Below are 26879 nucleotides of genomic sequence, written 5' to 3'. Positions count from 1 at the left end.
CTGCTACCTTCTCGATCTTCCTACCTGCCACGTTCGCAGTCACACACTTCACTCCCTGACCTCTAACCGTATCAAAGTCCAACAGGTTTATTTGGAATCACGAGCTTTCGGAGCGCTGCTCCTTAATCAGGTAAGAAGTGTACCGACAACTGAACAACCAGGAAAACTACAGACAGTTACCCAACCAAAAAACACACCCGCCAACTCAACAGACTGATCAAGACCTTTGATCCGGACCTTCAGAGGACCCTCCATGCTCTCATCTGATGTACTCCCCACGTTGGAGATCTCTAATGCCTCCCAAAGATACACAGGGCTAACACACCTGGCCGTCCCATCGCATCAGGCAATGGGACCCCGTGTGAGAACCTCTCCGGCTACGTCGAGGGTATCTTGAAACCTATCGTACAAAGAAACCCCAGCTTCTGTCGCGTACGGACTTCTTACAGAAACTCAGCACCCATGGAGCAGTTGAACCAGGAACACTTCTCGTCACAATGGATGTCTCGGCACTCTACACCAGCATCCCCCATGACGACAGCATTGCAGCAATAGCCTCAGTACTCAACACCGACAACTGCCAATCTCCAGACGCAATTCTACAACTCATCCGCTTCATCCTGGACCACAAAGTCTTCACCTTCGACAACCAGTTCTTTATCCAGACACACGCAACAGCCATGGGGACCAAATTCGCACCTCAATACGCCAACATCTTCATGCGACTCACCTGATGAAGGAGCAGCGCGCCGAAAGCTCGTGATTCCAAATAAACCAGTTGGACTTTAACCTGGTGTTGTGAGCCTTCTTACTCTGCCCACCCCAGTCCAACGCCGGCATCTCCACATCATGTCCAACCATATCGGAAGACCCTATCCAAAGGGGGTGGTTCCTGGCTGATTTTTGTCCAGGCTTTGATGGCTCAGCGTCCTGCATCAAAAGGCTGTAGGTTTAAGCTCCACTTTAGTGAATTAAGCATCACGTTCAATGAGCAAGTGTGGATAAGACGTCATAAACGGGTCCCTTCTGCTCCCTCAGGTGGACGTGGAGGATCCCACGGCACTATCTGAAGAAGAGCATTGGATAGTCAGGAAGGCCAATGGCCTCATATCTAAAGGGCTGGAGAAAAGGAATGTAGATGTTATTGTACCAAATTGTACCAAACCCTAGTGGGCAGCACGGGTTCGATTCCCGGCTTGGGTCACTGTCTGTGTGAAGTCTGCACATTCTCCCCGTGTCTGCGTGGGTCTCCTCCGGGTGCGCCGATTTCCTCCCACGGTCTGAGACACGTGCTGGTTAGATGTTTTGGCCATGCTAGGTTGCCCCTTGGTGTCCCAAGTTGTGTAGGTTAGATGGATTAGCCACGTTAAATTGTCCCTTAGTGTCCAAAGGTGTGCTGGTCAGGTGGATTGGCCATGCTAAATTGCCCCTTAGCGTCCAAAGATGTGCCGGTTAGGTACATTGGCCGTGCTAAATTCTCCCTCAGTGTACCCGAACAGGTGCTGGAATGTGGCGACTCGGGGATTTTCATGGTAACTTCATTGCGGTGTTAATGTGAGCCTACTTGTGACACTAATAAATAAACTTTGCAACTATGGGGATGCAGATGTTATGCTGCAGTTGGACAAAACCCTGGTTAGACCCCAGTTAGAGTTCTGTGAGCAGGTATGGGCACCACACCTTGGGAAGGGTGTTCTGGCCCTGGAGGGAGTTCAACGCAGGTTTATAGGTATGATACCTGGACTTCAGGGTTAAGTTACGAGGAGAGATTAGACAAATTAGGCCTTTATTCTCTCTCATTCAGAAGGTTGAGGGATGATCTGATAGCAGTCTACAAAACATCTACAGGGAAGGACAGGGTGGGTAAAGATGAACTGTTTCCACTAGCTGAAGGCTCTGGAACCAGGGGCCATAATCTAAAAATTAGGGCTAATCTGTTCAGGAGAGATGTTGGAAACACTTCTACACACACGGAGTGCTGTAGGTTGGAAACCCTTCCTCAAAGGGCAGTGAATGCTGGTTCAGTTGTTGGGTTTCAGTCTGAGACAGACACATTCTTATTGAGCAGGGATATCAAGGGATATGGATTGAGGGCAGGTACATCGAGTTAGAATCATAGAATCCCTGCAGTGCAGAAGGAGGCCATTCGGCCCATCGAGTCTGCACCGATCACAATCCCACCCAGGCCCTATCACCGTAACCACATGCATTTGCCCTAGCTAGTCCCCTGACTATGGGGCAATTTAGCATGGCCAATCCACCTAACCCGCACATCTTTGGACACTAAGGGGCAATTTAGCATGGCCAATCCACCTAATCTACACATCTTTGGACACTAAGGGGCAATTTAGCACGGCCAAAACACCTAACCTGCATATCTTTGGACACTAAGGGGCAATTTAGCATAGCCAATGCACCTAACCCGCACATCTTTTGAATGTGGGAGGAAACCGGAGCACCCGGAGGAAACCCACGCAGCCACGGTGAGGATGTGTAAACTCCACATGGGGAGTCACCCGAGGCTGGAATTGAACCCGGGTTCCTGGCGCTGTGAGGCAGCAGTGCTAACCACCGTGCCGCCACAGATCAGCCATGATCTTATTGAATGGTTGAGGGACCTCAAAAGGCTGAATGGCCTACTCCTGTTCCCACATTCCTATGATCCATCCTGGTGTCCTGGCCAACATTCACCCCCTTAGCATCATCCAGTAGATCATCTGGTCATGGCTTGTTTTTGCAGGAGATAGCTGTGTGTAAATTGGCCACTGCACTACCAGGGGGAGGGATTGCACTTCTACAGCACTTCATTGGCTATGAAGGGCTAGGGATGTCCAGAGGTCATGAGGGCTGCTATAGAAATGCAGGACACTGTTGGTTGTGCTACTGGGAAAGCCAGTGTCTGATCCGTCACGAGTGTTCTACTTGGAGGCAGACTAATATTGGACTGTCTCTTCCTGTGTCCGTTCCAGGGCGAAGAATGAAAATGACGACAAGCAGCCGACACAGAGATTGATCCACCCCGATGGACCGTCTAACAGGAGACTGGAACTGAAGAAGACAAAAGGTAAAGATGTTCAAAGATGTGTAGGTTGGGTGGATTGGCCATGCTAAATTGCCCCTTAGTGTCCAATGATGTGTAGGTTAGGGGGATTGGCCATGCTAAATTGCCCCTTAGTGTCCAATGATGTGTAGGTTAGGGGGATTGGCCATGCTAAATTGCCCCTTAGTGTCCAATGATGTGTAGGTTAGGGGGATTGGCCATGCTAAATTGCCCCTTAGTGTCCAAAGATGTGTAGGTTAGGTGGATTGGCCATGCTAAATTGCCCCTTAGTGTCCAAAGATGTGCAGGTTAGGGGGATTGGCCATGCTAAATTGCCCCTTAGTGTCCAATGATGTGTAGGTTAGGTGGATTGGCCGTGCTAAATTGCCCCTTAGTGTCCAATGATGTGTAGGTTAGGGGGATTGGCCATGCTAAATTGGCCCTTAGTGTCCAAAGATGTGCAGGTTAGGGGGATTGGCCATGCTAAATTGCCCCTTAGTGTCCAATGATGTGTAGGTTAGGTGGATTGGCCATGCTAAATTGCCCCTTAGTGTCCAAAGATGTGTAGGTTAGGTGGATTGGCCATGCTAAATTGCCCCTTAGTGTCCAAAGATGTGCAGGTTAGGTGGATTGGCCATGCTAAATTGCCCCTTAGTGTCCAATGATGTGTAGGTTAGGTGGATTGGCCGTGCTAAATTGCCCCTTAGTGTCCAATGATGTGTAGGTTAGGGGGATTGGCCATGCTAAATTGGCCCTTAGTGTCCAAAGATGTGCAGGTTAGGGGGATTGGCCATGCTAAATTGCCCCTTAGTGTCCAATGATGTGTGGGTTAGGTGGATTGGCCATGCTAAATTGCCCCTTAGTGTCCAAAGATGTGCAGGTTAGGGGGATTGGCCATGCTAAATTGCCCCTTAGTAGAATCATAGAAACCCTGCAGTGCAGAAGGAGACCATTCGGCCCATCGAGCCTGCACCGACAACGATCCCACCCAGACCCTAGTATCGTAATCCCACATATTTACCCTAGCTAGCCCCCCTGACACTGATGGAGAATTTAGCACGGCCAATCCACCTAACCTGCACGTCTTTCGGACTGTGGGAGGAAACCGGAGCACCCAGAGGAAACCCACGCAGACACGGGGGGGGAGAGAACGTGCTGACTCCACACAGACAGTGACCCGAGGCTGGGAATCGAACCCGGGTCCCTGGCGCTGTGAGGCAGCAGTGCTAACCCGCTGTGCTGCCTTGCAGGGGACGGGTGGGGCAAGGTGGGGTAGATTTGGAGGGGTTGTGGTGGGTGGGGGGGGGGGGTGATGCTGGATGGCTCAGCCCTCTCCCTCCCTCTTACCATGTACATAACTAACCCCTTTTATTCTGGTTTCTCATAGGCCAGAGGAACAATGTCTACATCGGGAATCTCCCATCTGAGATTGCAGAGGTAAACCAGGACGCCTTTGACTTACGTCTACAGTGCCCGGAGCTTTGAGCGAGCCTGATCTTGGGACTGTTTCACGAGGCACTTGATTGAAATTACAGGCAGGAGTCTGCGCCTCCCTTATATTTCCCAGCCGTCTCACCCCCTTCACACAACGAGGTTATGGTTACTGCAGACTTGTCCTTCGCAGGATGTCTTCTGCTCTTAAAGAATAATAGTGCAGGAGCAGGCCATTTGGCCCATCGAGTCTGCACAAACAACAATCCCACCCAGGCGCTATCCCCATAACCCCACATATTTACCTTACGAATCCCCCTGACACTAAGGGGCAATTTACCATGGCCAATCCACCTGACCCACTCATCTTTGGACACTAAGGGGCAATTTAGCACGGCCAATCTACCTAACCTGCACATCTTTGGGCACTATGGGGCAATTTAGCATGGCCAATCCACATAACCTGCACATCTTTGGGCATTATGGGGCAATTCAGCATGGCCAATCCACCTAACCTGCACATCTTTGGGCACTAAGGGGCAATTTAGCATGGCCAATCCACCTAACCACATCTTTGGACATGAAGGGACAATTTAGCATGGCCAATCCACCTGACCCACTCATCTTTGGACACTAAGGGGCAATTTAGCACGGCCAATCTACCTAACCTGCACATCTTTGGGCACTATGGGGCAATTTAGCATGGCCAATCCACATAACCTGCACATCTTTGGGCATTATGGGGCAATTCAGCATGGCCAATCCACCTAACCTGCACATCTTTGGGCACTAAGGGGCAATTTAGCATGGCCAATCCACCTAACCACATCTTTGGACACGAAGGGACAATTTAGCATGGCCAATCCACCTAACCCGCACATCTTTGGACACTAAGGGACAATTTAGCATGGCCAATCCCCCTAACCCGCACATCTTTGGACACTAAGGGACAATTTAGCATGGCCAGACCATGCACATCTATGATGTGTGGGAGGAAACCGGAGCACCCGGAGGAAACCCACGCAGACACAGGGAGAACGTGCAGACTCCATACAGACTGTGACCCAAGCCGGGAATTGAACCTGAGTTCTTGGCGCTTGCTCCCTTCTTTAATGTGAGCTGCCCTGAGGAAACCAGCATGCATTGCAATCCGCTACCTTGTGCCTTGCCATACAGATTGCGGATTATGTTGGCGCTTTAGTGTAGCCAGCTTGGGTGAAGCATTGACTCACTGACCCGGACAGTCATGCAGGAGGAGCGGGCTTTTTGTTTAGTTTAGTTTATTTATTAGTGTCACAAGTAGGCTTACATCAACACCGCAATGAAGTTGCTGTGGAAATCCCCCTAGTCGCCATATTCCTGTTTGGATACACTGAGGGAGAATTTAGCACGTCTTTCGGACTGTGGGAGGAAACCGGAGCACCCGGAGGAAACCCACGCAGACACGGGGAGAACGTGCAGACTCCACACAGACAGTGACCCGAGCCAGGAATCGAACCCGGGTCCCTGGCGCTGTGAGGCAGCAATGCTAACCCGCTGTGCCGCCCCTGGAAGGACAAGCCAGTGTAAAAATAAACTTCCTCCAACGTGTACCCCACGTCCGCAACACTACACGTCTTTAGACACTTAGGGGCAATTTAGCACGGCCAATCCACCTAACCTACACATCTTTGGACACTGAGGGGCAATTTAGCACGGCCAATCCACCTAACCTACACATCTTTGGACACTGAGGGGCAATTTAGCACGGCCAATCCACCTAACCTACACATCTTTGGACACTAGACAGAGTGAGGTTGGGGAAGATTTCTTTGCCCTCTGGGGAGCGCAACTCGCAACGAACCTGTAGACCTGGCGTCTAACGGCCACATGTCTGTTTGTTCTCAGGAGCAGATACTGCAGCTGTTTGCCGCGTTCGAGCCCGTGAGGGTTCGCAAAATAGTGTCGGGCCTAAAATGGTAAGCTTACAGGCTTGTTGCTCAGTAACCACCTGTGTTTGTGTAGCGCCTGTAAAATCGTAAAATGTCCCAAGGGGGGTTTCACTGGAAAGTTAGCAAACAAAGGGGATTAGCAGCGTAACTACGTGGGATTACAGGAATAGGGCCGAGGTGGGATTGTGGTCAGTGCAAACTCGATGGGCCGAATGGCCTCCTTCTGCACTGTAGGGAAAGACAGTGAGCCCCTGAGGGCGTATTAAGATGAGAAACAATTTGAGACAATAAGAAAGATTCGATTTATTGTCACATGTATTAGTATGCAGTGAAAAGTATTGTTTCTTTCGCATTGTACAAAGCATACCGTTCATAGAGAAGGAAAGGAGAGGGTGCAGAATGTAGTGTTGCAGTCATAGCTAGGGTGTAGAGAAAGATCAACTTAATGCGAGGTCGGTCCATTCAAAAGTCTGACGGCAGCAGGGAAGAAGCTGTTCTTGAGTCGGTTGGTACGTGTCCTCAGCCTTTTGTATTTTTTACCCGATGGAAGAAGGTGGAAGAGAGAATGTCCGGGGTGCGTGGGGTCCTTGATTATGCTGGCTGCTTTTCCCGAGGCAGTGGGAAGTGTGGATAAAGTCAATGGGTGGGAGGCTGGTTTGCGAGATGGGACTGGGCTACATTCACAACCTTTTGTAGTTCCTTGCGGTCTTGGGCAGAGCAGGAGCCATACCAAGCTGTGATACAACCAGAAAGAATGCTTTCTATGGTGCACCTGTAAAAGTTGGTGAGAGTCGTAGCTGACATGTCAAATTTCCTTAGTCTTCTGAGAAAGTAGAGGCATAGATGGGCTGAATGGCTTCCTTCTGCACTATAGGGATTCTATGCAAGGCAGTGAGCTTAGTCATAGGATAGCATTCCTTTACTGTTCAAAAATCTATCTATCCTTGCCTTAAAAACATTCAATGAGGTCGCCTCAACTGCTTGGGGTCTGGGCGGCACGGTGGTTAGCACTAGTGCCTCACAGCACCAAGGACCTGGGTTCGATTCCCGGCTTGGGTAGCTATCTGTGCACATTCTGCCCCGTGTCTGCGTAGGTTTCCTCCGGGTGCTCCGGTTTCCTCCCACAGTCCAAAGATGTGCAGGTTAGGTGGATTGGCCATGCTAAATTGCCCCTTAGTGTCAGGGGGACTGGCTAGGGTAAATGCGTGAGATTATGGGGATAGGGCCTGGGTGGGATTGTGGTCGGTGCAGACCCGATGGGCCAAATGGCCTCCTTCTACACTGTAGGGATTCTATGATCTTCCCTGGTCAGGGAGTTCCACAGATTCACAACCCTTTGTGTGAAGAAGTTCCTCCTCAACTCAGTCCTAAATCTGCTCCCCCTTATTTTGAGGCCGTGCCCCCTAGTTCTAGTTTCACCCGCCAGTGGAAACAACCTCCCTGTTTCTTAGAAATCATAGAAACCCTACAGCACAGAAAGAGGCCATTTGGCCCATCGAGTCTGCACCGACCACAATCCCACCCAGGCCCTACCCCCGTATCCCTACATATTTACCCACTAATCCCTCTAACCTACGCATCTCAGGACACTAAGGGCAATTTTAGCATGGCCAATCAACCTAACCCGCACGTCTTTGGACTGTGGGAGGAAACCGGAGCACCCGGAGGAAACCCACGCAGACACGAGTTGAATGTGCAAACTCCACACAGACAGTGACCCAAGCCGGGAATCGAACCCAGGTCCCTGGAGCTGTGAAGCAGCAGTGCTAACAACTGTGCTACCGTGCCACCCTATCTATATTTCTATCTTATCTATTCCCTTCAGAATTTTATATGTTTCTGTATGATTTCCCCTCATTCTTCTGAATTCCAATGAGTATAGAATCATAGAATCATAGAAATCCTACAGCACAGAAAGAGGCCATTCGGCCCATCGAGTCTGTACCGACCACAATCCCACCCAGGCCCTAACCCCATACCCCTACATATTTTACCCACTAATCCCTCTAACCTACGCAGGACACTAAGGGCAATTTTAGCATGGCCAATCAACCTAACCCGCACATCTTTAGACTGTGGGAGGAAACCGGAGCACCCGGAGGAAACCCACACAGACACGAGGAGAATGTGCAAACTCCACACAGACAGTGGCCCAAGCCGGGAGTATAGCCCTAGTCTACTCAGCCTCTCCTCATAAGCCAACCCTCTCAACTCTGGAATCAATCTAGTGAATCTCCTCTGCACCCCCTCCAGTGCCAGTACATCCTTTCTCAGGTAAGGAGACCAAAACTGTACACAGTACTCCAGGTGTGGCCTCACCAGCACCTTATACAGCTGCAACATAACCTCGCTGTTTTTAAACTCCATCCCTCTAGCAATGAAGGACAAAATTCCATTTGCCTTCTTCATAGAATCCCTACAGTGCAGAAGGAGGCCATTTGCCCCATCGAGCCTGCACCGACAACGATCCCACCCAGGCCCTATCCCCATAATCCCACGTATTTACCCTGCTAATTCCCCTGACACTAAGGGGCAATTTAGCACGGCCAATTAACCTAACCTGCACATCTTTAGACTCTGGGAGGAAACCGGAGCACCCGGAGGAAACCCATGCAGACACGGGGAGAACGTGCAGACTCCACACAGGCAGTGACCTGAGTTCGGAATCGAACACGGGCCCCTGGCGCTGTGAGGCTGCAGTGAAAGACCTGAACCAGCATTGACTTCTGTATAAAATTGTGGTTGGTTATGTTACCAGACGGAAGACCATAAGACATAGGAGCAGAATGAGGCCACTCGGCCCATCGAGTCTGCTCCGCCATTCAATCATGGCTGATATTTTTCTCATCCCCATTCTCCTGCCTTTTCCCCATAACCCCTGATCCCCTTATTAATCAAGAACCTATCTATCTCTGTCTTAAAGACACTCAATGACCCGGCTTCCACAGCCTTCTGCGGCAAAGAGTTCAACAGATTCACCACTCTCTGGCTGAAGAAATTCCCCTCATCTCTGTTTTAAAGGATCGCCTCTTTAGCCTGAGGTTGTGCCCTCGAGTTCTAGTCTCACACACTTGTGGAAACATCCTCTCCACGTCCACTCTATCCAGGCCTCTCAGTATTTCAGTAAGATCCTCCCTCATCCTTCTAAACTCCAACGAGTACAGACCCAGAGTCCTCAACCCGTTCCTCATACGACAAACTCTTCATTCCAGGGATCATTCTTGTGAACCTCCTCTGGGCCCTTTCCAAGGCCAGCACATCCTTCCTTAGGTATGGGGCCCAAAACTGCTCACAAAACTTTATTTATTACTTACAAGTAAGGCTTACATTAACACTGCAATGAAGTTACTGTGAAATTCTCCTAGTCGCCACACTCCGGCGCCTGTTCGGGTAACACCGAGGGAGAATTTAGCACGGCCCAATGCACCCTAACCAGCACGTCTTTCGGACTGTGGGAGGAAACCGGAGGAATCAGACACAGGGAGAACGTGCAGACTCCACACAGACAGTGACCCAAGCCGGGAATCGAACCCGGGTCCCTGGCGCTGTGAGGCAGCAGTGCTAACCCACTGTGCCGCCGTTCCAAATGGGAGTCTGAGCAGAGCCTTATCCAGCCTCAGCAGTACATCCCTGCTCTTGTATTCTGGCCCTCTCGACATGGATGCTAGCATTGCATTTGTCTTCCTAACTGCCGACAGAGGGTGTGTACTGTGGTGGGGGGGTGGGGGGGTGGGGGTGTTGGCCACGTGTGCGCTGCATTTCTCCTGATGTCTCCTTTCTCTCCCCTGGCAGCTATGCTTTTGTCAACGTGGGGGTTGCGAAAAACGTGGCACTCGCCATCAGTCACCTGAACAACACCATCTACAATGGGCGACGCCTGGTCGTGAGGGATCTGTGCGAGTCCAGGGGCTGTGAAAGCTCAACAGAGGCGACTGAATTACCGGTAAGGTTTGGTCACTGGCACTGGGGTGGTGGCACTTCGACAGTCGGGGGGCTTTTAAAAAAAATTCATTCGTGGGACACGGGCGCCGCTGGCTGGGCCAACATTTATTGCCCATCCCTAGTTGCCCCTTGAGAAGGTGGTGGTGAGCTGCCACCTTGAATCGCTGCAGTCCACGTGCTGTGGGTTGACCCACAATGCCGTTAGGGAGGGAATTCCAGGATTTTGACCCCAGCGACTGCGAAGGAACGGCCGACATATTTCCAAGTCAGTGGCTCGCAGGGGAACTTGCAGGTGGTGGTGTTCCCCATGTGTCTGCTGCCCCCCCTTGTCCTTCCAGATGGAAGTGGTCGTGGGTTTGGAAGGTGCTGTTGAAGGATAGAAACTAGAAGCAGGAGGAGGCCATTCGGCCCTTCGAGCCTGTTCCGCCATTCATTTTGATCATCGAATTCAATATCCTGAATTCCCCCCCTTCCTCCCATATCCCTCGATCCCTTTAGCCCCAAGAGCTATATCTAATTTATATTAGTGATTTGGATGAGAATATAGGAGGCATAGTTAGTAAGTTTGCAGATGACACCAAGATTGGTGGCATAGTGGACAGTGAAGATTATCTCGGATTGCAATGGGATCTTGATCAATTGGGCCAGTGGGCTGATGAATGGCAGATGGAGTTTAATTTAGATAAATGCGAGGTGATGCATTTTGGTCGATCGAACCAGGGCAGGACTTACTCTGTTAATAGAAACATAGAAACGCTACAGCACAAAACAGGCCCTTTGGCCCCACAAGTTGTGCCGAACATATCCCTACCTTTTAGGCCTACCTATAACCCTCCATCCTATTAAGTCCCATGTACTCATCCAAGAGTCTCTTAAAAGACCCTATTGAGTTTGCCTCCACCACCACTGACGGCAGCCGATTCCACTCGCCCACCACCCTCTGAGTGAAAAACTTCCCCCTAACATTTCCCCTGTACCTACCCCCAGCACCTTAAACCTGTGTCCTCTCGTAGCAGCCATTTCCACCCTGGGAAAAAGCCTCTGAGAGTCCACCCGATCTATGCCTCTCAACATCTTATACACCTCTATCAGGTCTCCTCTCATCCTACGTCTCTCCAAGGAGAAAAGACCGAGCTCCCTCAGCCTATCCTCATAAGGCATGCCACTCAATCCAGGCAACATCCTCGTAAATCTCCTCTGCACCCTTTCAATCTTTTCCACATCCTTCCTAATGAGGCGACCAGAACTGAGCACAGTACTCCAAGTGGGGTCTGACGAGGGTCTTATATAGCTGCATCATTATCCCCAGACTCCTAAACTCAATCCCTTGATTGATAAAGGCCAGCACACCATACGTCTTCTTAACCACCTCCTCCACCTGCGGGGCCGATTTTAGAGTCCTATGGACCCGGACTCCAAAGTAGGGCGTTGGGGAGAGTTAACAGAACAAAGAAATCTAGGGGTACAGGTTCATAGCCCCTTGAAAATGGAGTTACAGGTGGACTGCTTGCTTGGTTTCAGCATGCTTGGTTTCATTGGTCAGAACATTGAATACAGGAGTTGGGACGTCTTGTTGAAGTTGTACAAGACATTGGTAAGGCCACACTTGGAATACTGTGTACAGTTCTGGTCACCCTATTATAGAAAGGGTATTATTAAACTAGAAAGAGTGCAGAAAAGATTTACTGGGATGCCAGAGGTAGTAGTAGAGGCGGGTACAATTTTGTCTTTTAAAAAGCATTTAGATAGTTACATGGGTAAGATGGGTATAGAGGGATATGGGCCAAATGCGGGCAATTGGGACTAGCTTAGGGTTTTTTTTAAAAAAAGGGCGGCATGGACAAGTTGGGCTGAAGGGCCTGTTTCCATGCTGTAAACCTCTATGACTCTATAATTTCTTCTTGAATTCAGACAATGTTTTGGCCTCAACGACTTTCTGGGGGGGTGAATTCCACACATTCACCACCCTCTGGGTGAAGAAATCTCTCCTCAGTCTTAAAAGATTTACCCCTTATCCTCAAACTATGACCCCTAGTTCTGGACTCCCCCCACCATCGGGAACATTCTTTCTGAATCTACCCCGTTAGAATTTTATAAGCTTCTATGAGAGCCCCCCTCACTCTTTTGAACTCCAGTGAATATAATCCTAACCGACTTAGTCTCTCCTCATATGACAGACCCGCCATCCCAGGAATCAGCCTGGTAAACCTTCGCTGCGCTCCCTCTATAGTTGTTCCCGTGAGCCTGCTGGCATTGCCCGCTGCGGCAGATCACAAAACTCCTGGGTTTTATTAGCTTAGCTGGGAAGGGATAGAATTGTCCAGGGTCCATACTCCTAATCAGCTCCTTTATCAAGGAGGTGTCTCCATAAGGAGTGCATCTGGCCCAGCGGTGGGTCACTACATCCTGCTGCTAATCCGGGAGGGATGGGCAGAAGGAAACAGGATGTGGTTGGCCAACTGGATTGGAGCCGTGCTGGGAGGACAATAGTTCTGACTGAAGCTTGTCTGCGCCACGATACCCTCTGTCATCCTAATCCTGTACCCTCTCCTGTTTTTTCTTCCACAGCCTCTGGAGAAGGTTGACAAAGACTTCAGCATGGGTAGTAGTAAGTACTTTTTGTGGTGTGTGCACAATGCGCGCGCAACACGCACACAAACTTGGGCTGGCACCATTCTTAAGAAGGAACTTGGGAACAGAAGTCCCTTGAGCCTGCGCCGCCATTTGGTTAGACAGTGGCTAATCTCCGCTTACATCAAGTCACTTTGCTCCGTACCCCTTGATATTCTTATTCAGGTTCTCTACGTTACCCTCTGCGCCCCCATTCTGGGAGTGGGGATCATACAGCATGGGTTTTGAACTGGAGACCATACCTGGGCCCTGCGATTTGATTTGATTTGATTTTATTATTGTCATGTGTATTAGGACACAGTCAAAAGTATTGTTTCTTGCGCGCTATACAGACAAAGCATACCGTTCATAGAGAAGGAAAGGAGGGAGTGCAGGATGTACTGTTACAGTCATAGCTAGGGTGGAGAGAAAGATCAGCTTAGCGCAAGATAGGTCCATTCAAGGGGTGGTGACAGAGCTCAGTGGTAGAGCATGTGCTTTGGCAGGATGAGGACCAGGGTTCGAATCCCAGTATCCCCACCCCAAATTAAGGGTGGCACGGTGGCACAGTGGTGAGCACTGCTGCCTCATAGCTCCAGGGACCCGGGTTCAATTCCAGCCTCGGGTCACTGTCTGTTTGCACGTTGTCCCCCTGTATCTGCGTGAGTTTCCTCCGGGTGCTCCGGTTTCCTCCCACAGTCCGAAGATGTGCAGGTTAGGTGGATTGGCCATGCTAAATTGCCCATTAGTGTCCAAAGGTGTGCGGGTTAGGTGGATTGGCCATGCTAAATTGTCCCTTAGTGTCCAAAGATGTGCGGGTTAGGTGGATTGGCCATGCTAAATTGTCCCTTAGTGCCCAAAGATGTGGTTAGGTGGATTGGCCATGCTAAATTGTCCCTTAGTGTCCAAAGATGTGCGCGTTAGGTGGATTGGCCATGCTAAATTGCCCATTACTGTCCAAAGATGTGCGGGTTAGGTGGATTGGCCACGCTAAATTGTCCCTTAGTGTCCAAAGATGTGCGCGTTAGGTGGATTGGCCATGCTAAATTGTCCCTTAGTGTCCAACGATGTGTAGGTTAGGTGGATTGGCTATTGTCCCTCAGCATCCCGGGATGCGTAGGTTAGAGGGATTAGCAGGGTAAATATGTGGGGTTATGGGGATAGGGTCTGGGTGGGATTGTTGTCAGTGCAGATTCGATGGGCCAAATGGCCTCCTGCATTGTGGAGATTCTGTGATTCTATTCTATGAAAAGCCTGACAGCAGCAGGGAAGAAGCTGTTCTTGAGTCGGTCGGTACGTGACCTCAGACTTTTGTGTCTTTTTCCCGAAGGAAGAAGGCAGAAGAGAGAATGTCCGGGGTGCGTGGGGGGGCCCTTGATTATGCTGGCTGCTTTGCCGAGGCAGCGGGAAGTGTAGACAGAGTCAATTGGTGGGAGGCTGGTTTGCGTGATGGATTGGGCTACATTCACGACCTTTTGTAGTTCCTTGCGGCAATTAAATTAAGGCTGATTGACCACTGCTGGGTGGGTGCCCGTGATTAACATCGCTGCCTTGTAATGTGTGGCAGTACCTTGGGTGTCTGGGTCTATTCTCTCTTTGCAATAACCAGGCGGAGTTAGTGCCTGACCTGCATTCCCAGTGCTTGCTTGGACGTGCCGGTTTGCTTGTGAGCTGGAGGGGACCATTCTGCTCCCTGACCCTGCTGTGGTTTTCCATTAGATCATTGGCTGATCTATACTTACCTCAACTCCATTTACCAGCCCTATTACCTACAGAAACGTTATCAAAAGCTCAAACCGGCCTCTGGTCTTCATGGCCTTTTTGAGGGGAGAGGGTCCACTAATCTATTTCTAATTCGTTCATCTAGTGTTGGGCGTCTCTGGCTGGTCCGGCATTTATTGCCCATCCCTAGTTGCCCCTTGGAAGGCAGTTGAGAGTCAACCACATTGCTGTGGCTCTGGAGTCACATGTAGGCCAGACCGGGGTAAGGACGGCAGATTTCCTTCCCTAGAGGGAACCAGATGGGTTTTTCCGACAATGGGTCATCAGTAGATTCTTAATTCCGGATATTTTTTATTGAATTCAAATTCCACCATCTGCCGTGGCGGGATTCGAACCCGGGTCCCCAGAGCGTTACCCTGGGTCTCTGGATTACTAGTCCAGCGACAATACAACTGTTTAAAGTTTATTTATTCGTGTCACAAGTCGGCTTACATTAACACTGCAATGAAGTGGCTGTGAAAACTGTGCCACTGCCCTCCCCTAATCTTTGTGTTGTGAGGGGCAGTGGGGAGGTGGAGTGCCTTCTGCGTCACTTTTAATTCATTCGTGGGACATGGGTGTCGCTGGGCCGGCATTTATTGCCCATCCCTAGTTGCCCTTGGAGGGCAGTTGAGAGTCAACCACATTGCTGTGTGGCTCTGGAGTCACATGTAGGCCAGACCGGGGTAAGGACAGCAGATTTCCTTCCCTATAGAGAACCAGATGGGTTTTTCCGACAATGGGTCATCAGTAGATTCTTAATTCCAGTTATTTTTTATTGAATTCAAATTCCACCATCTGCCGTGGCGGGATTCGAACCCGGGTCCCCCCAGAACATTAGCTGAGTTTCTGGATTAATAGTCTGGCGATAATACCACTAGGCCATCACTTCCTCCTTAGAAGCCTAGAATCCTTGTAGTGCAGTAGGAGGCCATTTGGCCCATCGAATCTGCACCGACAACAATCCCACCCAGGGTCTAGTGGCGGGGGGGGCTCTGGATGGCTGAAGGCATGGCCGCCAGTGATGGAGCGAAGACAGAGGGGGATGCACATTGGAAGTGGGCTGGGGAGGGGGGAGTGTTGGGGGTGGTTATAGCATTAAGAAGGGGCAAGACCATGGAGGCATTTAAAGATGACACGCGCAGTATGACCCCCCGGGTCACACCAGCACACTACTGCGCACAAGAACACTGGCTCACAGCTGAATAAACTGGGAGTGAGGATGGAGAAAGGACAGGGCTCGTTAGTGAAGTAAAGAATAAAGGTCAGTACAGCACAGAAACAGGCCCTTCGGCCCTCCTGCGCCCATCATGATGCCTGCCTAAACTAAAAGCGTACGCACACCCGGAGTCCCTATCCTTCCGTTCCCATCCTATTTAGGTATTTGTTGAGTTGCTCCTTAAATGCCACAATCGTACCTGCTCCCACCACCTCCCCGGGCAGCGCGTTCCAGACACTCACCGCCCTCTGTGTAAAAAACCTGCCTCGCCCATCTCCTCTAAACTTTTCCCCACCCACCTCAAACCTATGTCCTCTAGTACTTGACTTTCCTACCCAAGGAAAGAGCATCTGATTATCCACTCAGTCCATGCCTCTCATAATCTTGTAAACCTCTTATCAGGTCGCCCCCTCAACCTCCGTCGTTCCAGTGAGAACAAACCGAGTTTCTCCAACCTCTCCTCATAGCTATTGCCCTCCATACCGGGCAACATAGAAATCATAGAAACATAGAAACCCTACAGTGCAGAAGGAGGCCATTCGGCCCATCGAGTCTGCACCGGCCACAATCCCACCCAGGCCCTACCCCCACATATTTACCCGCTAATCCCTCTAACCTACGCATCTCAGGACACTAAGGGGCAATTTTAGCATAGCCAATCAACCTAACCCGCACATCTTTGGACTGTGGGAGGAAACCGGAGCACCCGGAGGAAACCCACGCAGACACGAGGAGAATGTGCAAACTCCACACAGACAGTGACCCAAGCCAGGAATCGAACCCAGGTCCCTGGAGCTGTGAAGCAGCAGTGCTAACCACTGTGCTACCGTGCCGTCCCCTGGTAAACATCCTGGTAAACCTCTTCTGTACCCTCTCCAAAGCATCCACGTCCTTCTGGTAGTGTGGCGACCAGAATTGAACACTATATTCTAAATGAGGCCTAACTAAGGTTCTCTTCAGCTGAAAGTTGTTCTTTTGTTCCTGCTGTGATATGTTACTTCCGCTCCTTTTATCTCTCTGCCCCGCAGAAACCTTGTCTGTCTCTCGTCTGGTTAAAGATGACAGTCAGACCTGCTACGCGGTCCCGTTGGAGATGAGGTATGGGTCAGACATTTGCTTTCTCCAACATGTAGCCTGTTAGAATAGCTGCCACCGCGTGGGTCAAAGTTCAATTCCCCAACCGCTCAAAGAGCAGGGGTGAAAGGCCTTGGGTTATCATAGAACCCCTACAGTGCAGGAGGAGGCCATTCGGCCCATTGAGTCTGCACCAACTCACACCCAGGCTTATCCCGTAACCCCATGTACTCACCCTGATAATTCCCCTAAGCCATATATCTTTGGACATTAAGGGACAATTTAGCACGGCCAACCCACCTACCCTGCACATCTTTGGACACGAAGGGGCAATTTACCATGGCCAATCCACCTATCCTGCACATCTTTGGACACGAAGGGGCAATTTAGCATGGCCAACCCACCTACCCTGCACATCTTTGGACACGAAGGGGCAATTTAGCATGGCCAATCCACCTACCCTGCACATCTTTGGACACGAAGGGGCAATTTAGCATGGCCAATCCACCTACCCTGCACATCTTTGGACACTAAGGGGCAATTTAGCATGGCCAATCCACCTAACCTGCACATCTTTGGACACTAAGGAACAATTTAGCATGGCCAATCCACCTACCCTGCACATCTTTGGACACTAAGGGGCAATTTAGCATGGCCAACCCACCTATCCTGCACATCTTTGGACACGAAGGGGCAATTTAGCATGGCCAATCCACCTACCCTGCACATCTTTGGACACTAAGGGGCAATTCAGCATGGCCAATCCACCTAACCTGCACATCTTTGGACACTAAGGAACAGTTTAGCATGGCCAATCCACCTACCCTGCACATCTTTGGACACTAAGGGGCAATTTAGCATGGCCAACCCACCTATCCTGCACATCTTTGGATACGAAGGGGCAATTTAGCATGGCCAACCCACCTACCCTGCACATCTTTGGACACTAAGGGGCAATTTAGCATGGCCAATCCACCTAACCTGCACATCTTTGGACACTAAGGAACAATTTAGCATGGCCAATCCACCTAACCCGCACATCTTTGGACACTAAGGGGCAATTTAGCATGGCCAATCCACCTAACCTACGCATGTTTGGACACGAAGGGGCAATTTAGCATGGCCAATCCACATAGAATCATACAGCGCAGAAGAGGCCCTTCGCCCCATCGTGTCTGCACCAACACTCGAGAAACATCTGACCTCCTGCTTAATCCCATTTACCAGCACTTGGCCCATAGCCCTGAATGTTATGACGTGCCAAGTGCTCATCCAGATGAGGCAACCCGCCTCCACCACCCTCCCAGGCAGCACATTCCAGACTGTCACCACCCTCTGGGTAAAAAGGCTTTTCTTCACATCCCCCCTAAATCCTCTGCCCCTCACCTTGAACTTGTGTCCCCTCGTGACTGACCCTTCAACTAAGGGGAACGGGTGCATCCCATTGCAATGGGATGGCACAGTGGGTTAGCACTGCAGCCTCACAGCGCCAGGGACCTGGGTTCGAGTCCCGGCTCGGGTCACTGTCTGTGCGGAGTCTGCACGTTCTCCCCGTGTCTGCGTGGGTTTCCTCCGGGTGCTCCGGTTTCCTCCCACAGTCCAAAGGTGTGCGGGTCAGGTTGATTGGCCATGCTAAAAAATTGCCCCGTAGTGTCCTGAGATGCGTAGGTTAGAGGGATTAGCGGGTAAAATATTTAGGGACATGGGGGTAGGGCCTGGGTGGGATTGTGGTCGGTGCAGACTCGATGGGCCGAAGGGCCTCTTTCTGCACTGTATGGTTTCTATGATTCTAACCCACTGTGCTGCCATTGTCACGGTCACAGTTACTGAGACTAGCTCTCAATTCCAGATTTTATTATTAATGGAATTTCAATTCCCACCCTCTTCCCGTGGTGGGATTTAAACCCTTCTCTCTCTCTCCCCGTCCCAGAGCATTAGATGACTAATCCAATGACGTTACGCAGCCACATCTCTGGTTTCTCTGCTGTGAATTCTCGGCATATTGTTTTGTTCCAGGAGTTTGACGTTGGTACAGATGTTGAGCAGCTGTTTCAAGGACGTGGGGTGGCTTACGGAGAGCGCGATGGTGTACGGGGATGTCGGACTGATGGTCATGGATTCGTTTCCCCACATGCCATACTTCTGGGCAATGAATCTGACTCCGGTAAGGGGGCAGGGGGGGCAGGGGTCCGGCCAGCGGGTAGAAACGTAACGGTTTGAGGAATGATCTGAACTGTAGCGATTGTTTCCCGAGTTTAAGATCTCTGCCAGCGTGCATGCACCAGAGGGACGCTGAGGCGCCAACTTACAAGGTCATGAGACATCCCATCCAATCACTGCAGAAGGAGAAAGCACAGAAGGAGACCGTTTGGCCCATCGGGTCTGCGCCGACCCTCCGAAAGAGCACTCCATTCCCCCGCCATATCCACGCACATTCACCATGGCCAATCCACCTAACCTACACATCTTTGGACACTAAGGGGCAATTTAGCATGGCCAATCCACCTAACCTACACATCTTTGGACACTAAGGGGCAATTTAGCACGGCCAATCCACCTAACCTACACATCTTTGGACACTAAGGGGCAATTTAGTATGGCCAATCCACCTAACCCACACATCTTTGGACACTAAGGGGCAATTTAGCATGGCCAATCCACCTAACCTACACATCTTTGGACACTAAGGGGCAATTTAGCATGGCCAATCCACCTAACCTACACATCTTTGGACACTAAGGGGCAATTTAGCATGGCCAATCCACCTAACCTGCATATCTTTGGACACTAAGGGGCAATTTAGTATGGCCAATCCACCTAACCTACACATCTTTGGACACTAAGGGGCAATTTAGCATGGCCAATCCACCTAACCTACACATCTTTGGACACTAAGGGGCAATTTAGCATGGCCAATCCACCTAACCTACACATCTTTGGACACTAAGGGGCAATTTAGCATGGCCGATCCCCCCTAACCTACACATCTTTTGATTGAAACCGGTGCACCCCGAGGAAATCCACGGAGACGTGGGCGGCACGGCAACACAGTGGATAGCACTGCTGCCTCACAGCGCCAGAGATCTTACTTTCCAAAGATGTGTCGGTTAAGCGGGGTAAATAGGTAGGGTACAGGGATAGGGCCTGGGTAACATGCTCTTTCCGAGAGATGGTGCGAGTTGAGGGAGAATTTAGCATGGGCCAATGCACCCTAACTAGCACGCCTTTTGGACTGTGGGAGGAAACCGGAGCACCCGGAGGAAACCCACGCAGACACGGGGAGAACGTGCAAACTCCACACAGACAGTGACCCAAGCCGGGAATCGAATCTGGGGTTGTGAGGCAGCAGTGCTAACCACTGTGCCACCGTGCCGCCAATTGATTAGATTTGATTTATTATTGTCACATGTATTAGTATACAGTGAAAAGTAATGTTTCTTGCGCGCTATACAGACAAAGCATACTGTTCATAGAGTACATAGGTTTGATTTATTATTGTCACATGTATTGTGACGTCCTCCCTGACGGCGGTCTCTCTGGGTTTGTTCGTCAAATAATACCTTTAGAATTATATTTATTAGTCACAAGTAGGCTTATATTAACACTGCAATGAAGTTACTGTGAAATTCCCTGAGTCGCCACACTCCGGTGCCTGTTCGGGTTACACTGAGGGAGAATTTAGCACGGCCAATGCACCCTAACCAGCACGCCTTTCAGTCTGTGGGAGGAAACCGGAGCACCCGGAGGAAACCCACGCAGACACGGGGAGAACGTGCAGACTCCACACAGACAGTGACCCATGCCGGGAACCGAACCCGGGGTCCCCTGCGCTGTCAGGCAGCAGCGCTAACCCACTGTGCCACTGTGCCGCCCCCAGAGAGGGGATTAGATAATTCCTCGAATAGACACAATGTGCAGGGGTGCGGGTAAAAGTCAGGGGAATGGCATGATGCTTGTTCGGAGAGCCAGTACAGACATGATGGGCCAAATGGCCTGCTCCTGAGCTGTAACAGTGCTGTAATTTCCTGTAGTTGGGGGGGGAGGGGGGGGGGGCTATAGAACAAGGGGGCATAACCTCTCCACGCTGGAGACTCTGTACAATATTCTTTAACCAGCATCAGTAAAGACAAAATCCAGTTGCGTATTATCATCTTGCGGATTGGGGGAATTGAATCTTGCTGTGAAACCACCCCCCCCCCCCACTCTCTCTCTCTCTCTCTCTCTCTCTCTCTCTTCCCCCCCCAGTTTCCCTCCATCGCAAAAGAGATTGTACTTTATTTGGCTGTGAGGCACTTTCAGATATTCTGAGGCCGTGAAAGGTGGTGCAGAATTCCTCCTTTTGGCAAGGAATGTGGGGTCGGTGGTGAAGTGGACATAGAGAGAAGGAAATGTCACACCCCCATCGGGTTTGGGATTTAACGGGACTGATTTCCCCTCTCTACCCAGGAGACCTACGTGAAGATGTGCCAACTTTTTAACGCGCTGTCCGTGATCACACAGGAGCAGCCTTTCCTCAAGAGCGAGGAGGTGCAACGGGGCCAGCGATGCATGGCCGAGTTCCCAGGAGAGGGCGGAGAATGGAACAGGTCAGTGTTGGGGGACGGGGGAAGGTGGTGGGGAGAGAACGAGTGGGGGGGGGGGGGGGGAGAGAGAATGTCACAGCGTTGAAAATATAATTTGGATAAATGTTATTCACTTTGGAAGCAAAAACAAGGTGGTAAATTACTACCTGAATGGCTGTAAATGGGGAGAGGGGAGTGTGCAGAGGGACCTGGGTGTCCTTGTGCACCAGTCGCTGAAGGTAAGCATGCAGGTGCAGCAGGCGGTAAAGAAGGCAAATGGTACGTTGGCCTTCATTGCGAGAGGTTTCGAGTACAGGAGCAGGGATGTGTTGTTACGATTATACAGGGCCTTGGTGAGGCCACACCTAGAGTATTGTGTGCAGTTTTGGTCTCCTTTTCCGAGGAAGGATGTTCTTGCTCTCGAGGGAGCGCAGCGAAGGTTTACCAGGCTGATTCCGGGGATGGCGGGACTGATGTATGAGGAGAGATTGACCAGGTTAGGATTGTTTTTGCTGGAGTTCAGACGAATGAGGGGGGGAATCTCATAGAGACTTATTAAATTCTAACAGGACTAGACAGGGTAGATGCAGGGAGGATGTTCCCGATGGTGGGTGTGTCCAGAACCAGGGGTCACAGTCTGAGGATTCGGGGTAGACCATTTAGGACGGAGGTGAGGAGACATTTCTTCACCCGGTGAGCCTGTGGAATTCATTCCCACAGGAAGTAGTTGATGCCAAAACATTGAATGTGTTCAGGAGGTGGTTGGATGTAGCACTTGGGGCGAACGGGATCAAAGGTTATGGGGAGAAAGCAGGATTAGGCTATTGAGTTGGACGATCAGCCATGATGGTGGTGGATGGGGGAGCAGGATCGAAGGGCCGAATGGCCTCCTCCTGCTCCTATCCTTCTATGTTTCTGTGAAATCAGCCACGTGCTGACTCCAATGGCTCAGAAGGATTTGCACCCTGCCCCGGTTAACACCTACAGCCACACCACTGGCCGACTTCAACCTCCGATCGTCCAATGATACAGGGCAGGAGGAGGCCATTCGGCCCATAGCAACCGGGCCAGCTGTTGCAAGAAGCTACCCAATTGGTCCCATGTTATCACCCCCCCCCCCCCCCCCCGCAAGCCCCCATTGCCCTGCAATTTATTTTTTCTTTGCCAGAAATTATTTACCCTTTTAAAAGTGGTGGCGTAATGGTATTGTCACTGGACGAGTGATCCAGAGAACCAGGGTGATGCTGTGAGGACCAGGGTTCAAACCCCACCAAGGCAGATGGTGAAATCTGAATTCATTAAAAGTCTTAACGCTCACCCTGCGACCATCATCGATTATCGTAAAAACCCATCTGGTTCACTAATGGGACCAACTGGGTAGCTTCTTCCCGGGAGCTGACCCGAGCGCTATGGGCCGAACGGCCTCCTCCTCTGTATCAGGACAGCACGGTGGCACAGTGGGGTTAGCACTGCTGCCTCACAGCGCCAGGAACCCGGGTTCGATTCCCGGCCTTGGGTCACTGTCTGTGCGGAGTCTGCACGTTCTCCCCCCGTGTCTGCGTGTGTTTCCTCCGGGTGCCCCGGTTTATAAGAACATATGAAATAGGGGCAGGAGTGGGCCATCTGGCCCCACAAGCCTGCTCCGCCATTCAATAAGATCATGGCTGATCTGATAGTGGGTTCAGTTCCACTTACCTGCCCGCTCCCCATAACCCTTAATGGTTAAAAATCTATCTATCTGTGACTTAAACACATTTAACGAGGTAGCCTCGACTGCTTCATTAGGCAGAGAATTCCAAAGATTCACTCCCCTCTGGGAGAAGAAGTTCCTCCTCAACTCTGTTCTAAATTGACTCCCCCGTATTTTGAGGGTATGCCCCCTAGTTCTTGTTTCCATTGTAAGTGGAAATAACCTCGTTGCTTCTATCCTGTCTAGCCCCTTCATTATCTTATATGTCTCTATAAGATCTCCCCTCAACCTTCTAAACTCCAATGAGTACAGGCCCAGTCTACTCAATCTCTCCTCATAAGCTAACCTCCTCCCAAAGTCCAAAGATGTGCGGGTTAGGTGGATTGGCCATGCTAAATTGCCCCTTAGTGTCCAAAGATGTGCAGGTTAGGGGGATTGGCCATGCTAAATTGCCCCTTAGTATCCAAAGATGTGCAGGTTAGGGGGGATTAGTAGGGTAAATGCGTGGGGATAGGTGGGTAGGCCTGGGTAAGATGCTCTGTGAGTCGATGCAGACTCGATAGAACAAATGGCCTCCACCTGCACTGCAGGGATTCTATGATTAGCTGTGTCTCAGTAAGGCGCTCACACTTGGCAGGTCAGCAGGTGGTGCGTTCCAGACCTACTCCAGAGACGTGAGCCAGTACTGAGGGAGTGCCGCAGTGTTGGAGATGTCCTATCCCCTGGTGATACATTCAGTGTCCGCCCCTGTGAGTGAACGGGAGGTGGAAGAGGAAGAGGAGCGGTAGAGTCCTCTTAAGTTTATTTATTAGTGTCACAAGTCAGCTTACATCAACACTGCAATGAAGTCACTGAAAATACACTCCGGCGCCTGTTCGGGTTACACTGAGGGAGAATTTAGCACGGCCAATGCGCCCTAACCTGCACATCTTTGGACTGTGGGAGGAAACCGGAGCACCCGGAGGAAACCCACACAGACACGGGGAGAATGTGCAGACTCCGCACAGACAGTGACCCAAGGTCGGGTATCGAACCCAGGTCCCTGGCACTGCGAGGGAGCAGTGCTAACCACTGTGCCACCATGCCGCCCCCGCTGTGGTGTCCTGGAGAATTTTAATCCTTCAGAAGGCAGAGACAAGAGTCTCAGACTGGTTTGTGTTCCACTAGAGTAGGTCTAAACTCTCGGGAGATGATTCTTGTTGTCCACTCCCAGTCGCTTTGGTGACAGCTCTCTGTTTTTTAGTCACGTTGACACACACTGCCACCAGCAGCCCTGAATGAGTATTACCCGACCCTGCCTCCTGCCAGTACAGAAGTATTCCTCCGCTGGAGGCTGGGATCGAGCAGTGTTTTGACCCCCCTGGACTGTGTCATCCAAGGTGATCTAGGCAGGATGGTGATAAGCGCCAGAGAACCACTGGTCCCCATCTTCCCCAGGGCGATGGGTGGCAGGTGTGGAAATAATAAAGATAAATCTTTATCTCAATACCCCTGGTGAGACTGTGGCCATTGGCGACTGTGACATCACGGCGGCCCAGTGGGTTAGCATTGCTGCCTCACAGCGCCAGGGAACCGGGTTTGATTCCCGGCTTGGGTCACTGTCTGTGTGGAGTCTGCACATTCTCCCCATGCCTATGCGTGGGTTTCCTCCGGGTGCTCCGGTTTCCTCCCACAGTCCGAAAGACGTGCTGGTTAGGGTGCATTGGCCGTGCTAAATTCTCCCTCTGTAAGCGGCACGGTAGCACAGTGGTTAGCACTGCTGCTTCACAGCTCCAGGGTCCCGGGTTCGATTCCCGGCTCGGGTCACTGTCTGTGTGGAGTTTGCACATTCTCCTCGTGTCTGCATGGGTTTCCTCCAGGTGCTCCGGTTTCCTCCCACAGTCCAAAGATGTGCGGGTTAGGTTGATTGGCCAGGTTAAAAAAAAAAAATTGCCCCTTAGAGTCCTGAGATGTGTAGGTTAGAGGGATTAGTGGGTAAATATGTGGGGGTAGGGCCTGGGTGGGATTGTGGTCGGTGCAGACTCGATGGGCCGAATGGCCTCCTTCTGCACTGTAGGGTTTCTATGATTTCTAACCCGAACAGGCGCCGGAGTGTGACGACTAGGGGATTTTCACAGTAACTTCATTGCAGTGTTAATGTAAGCCCACTTGTGACACTAATAAATAAACTTTAAGCTTAAACTCCTGTCCCTATTTCTTACAATTTTATGATGTCCTAATGATACTAACACTCTCTCTTATCTCCGGAGTGTGGCGACATGGGTATCTCTGGCTGGGCCGGCATTTATTGCCCATCCCTAGTTGCCCCTTGGAGGGCAGTTGAGAGTCAACCACATTGCTGTGGCTCTGGAGTCACATGTAGGCCAGACCGGGGTAAGGACGGCAGATTTCCTTCCCTGAAGGGAACCAGATGGGTTTTTCCCACAATGGGTCATCAGTAGATTCTTAATTCCGGATATTTTTTATTGAATTCAAATTCCACCATCTGCCGTGGCGGGATTCGAACCCGGGGTCCCCCAGAACATTAGCTGAGTTTCTGGATTAATAGTCTGGCGATAATATCACTAGGCCATCGCCTCCCCACTGGGGGATTTTCACTGTAACTTCATTGCAGTATTAATAGAACATAGAACATAGAAAGCCACAGCACAAACAGGCCCTTCGGCACACAAGTTGCGCCGATCATATCCCTACCTCTAGGCCTATCTATAGCCCTCAATCCCATTAAATCCCATGTACTCATCCAGAAGTCTCTTAAAAGACCCCAACGAGTGTGCCTCCACCACCACCGACGTCAGCCGATTCCACTCACCCACCACCCTCTGAGTGAAAAACTTACCCCTGACATCTCCTCTGTACCTACCCCCCAGCACCTTAAACCTGTGTCCTCTCGTAGCAACCATTTCAGCCCTTGGAAATAGCCTCTGAGAGTCTACCCTATCCAGACCTCTCAACATCTTGTAAACCTCTATCAGGTCACCTCTCATCCTTCGTCTCTCCAGGGAGAAGAGACCAAGCTCCCTCAACCTATCCTCATAAGGCATGCCCCCCAATCCAGGCAACATCCTTGTAAATCTCCTCTGCACCCTTTCAATGGCTTCAACATCTTTCCTGTAATGAGGTGACCAGAACTGCGCGCAGTACTCCAAGTGGGGTCTAACCAGGGTCCTATAAAGCTGCAGCATTATCTCCCGACTCCTAAACTCAATCCCTCGATTAATGAAGGCCAGTACGCCGTACGCCTTCTTGACCGCATCCTCCACCTGCGAGGCCGATTTAAGAGTCCTATGGACCCGGACCCCAAGGTCCTTCTGATCCTCTACACTGCTAAGAATGGTACCCTTCATATTATACTGCTGCTTCATCCCATTGGATCTGCCAAAATGGATCACTACACACTTATCCGGGTTGAAGTCCATCTGCCACTTCTCCGCCCAGTCTTGCATTCTATCTATGTCTCGCTGCAACTTCTGACATCCCTCCAAACTATCCACAACACCACCTACCTTGGTGTCGTCAGCAAACTTACCAACCCATCCCTCCACTTCCTCATCCAGGTCATTTATGAAAATGACAAACAGCAAGGGTCCCAGAACAGATCCCTGGGGCACTCCACTGG

General features: G+C 50.8%; 1 protein-coding gene across 2 annotated transcripts in view; it reads left to right on the top strand.

Moving 5' to 3' along the window:
* Positions 1–26879, top strand: part of LOC144486953 (tudor domain-containing protein 10-like) — a 45246-nt gene that overhangs the window by 5465 nt on the left and 12902 nt on the right. For both annotated transcript variants that reach the window (XM_078204966.1, XM_078204965.1), the window contains exons 3-10: positions 2970–3064; positions 4428–4477; positions 6359–6429; positions 10195–10345; positions 12913–12952; positions 16963–17032; positions 19025–19172; positions 21455–21594. In XM_078204966.1, the coding sequence (XP_078061092.1) occupies positions 2970–3064; positions 4428–4477; positions 6359–6429; positions 10195–10345; positions 12913–12952; positions 16963–17032; positions 19025–19172; positions 21455–21594 (765 nt within the window). The remainder of the gene's footprint in view (positions 1–2969; positions 3065–4427; positions 4478–6358; positions 6430–10194; positions 10346–12912; positions 12953–16962; positions 17033–19024; positions 19173–21454; positions 21595–26879) is intronic.

Source organism: Mustelus asterias, unplaced genomic scaffold, assembly GCF_964213995.1.
Source record: "Mustelus asterias unplaced genomic scaffold, sMusAst1.hap1.1 HAP1_SCAFFOLD_530, whole genome shotgun sequence".
NCBI classification, from domain to species: Eukaryota; Metazoa; Chordata; class Chondrichthyes; order Carcharhiniformes; family Triakidae; genus Mustelus; species Mustelus asterias.
The sequence above is the reverse complement of the archived record's forward strand: the minus strand, read 5'-3'. Positions and strand labels throughout refer to the sequence as shown.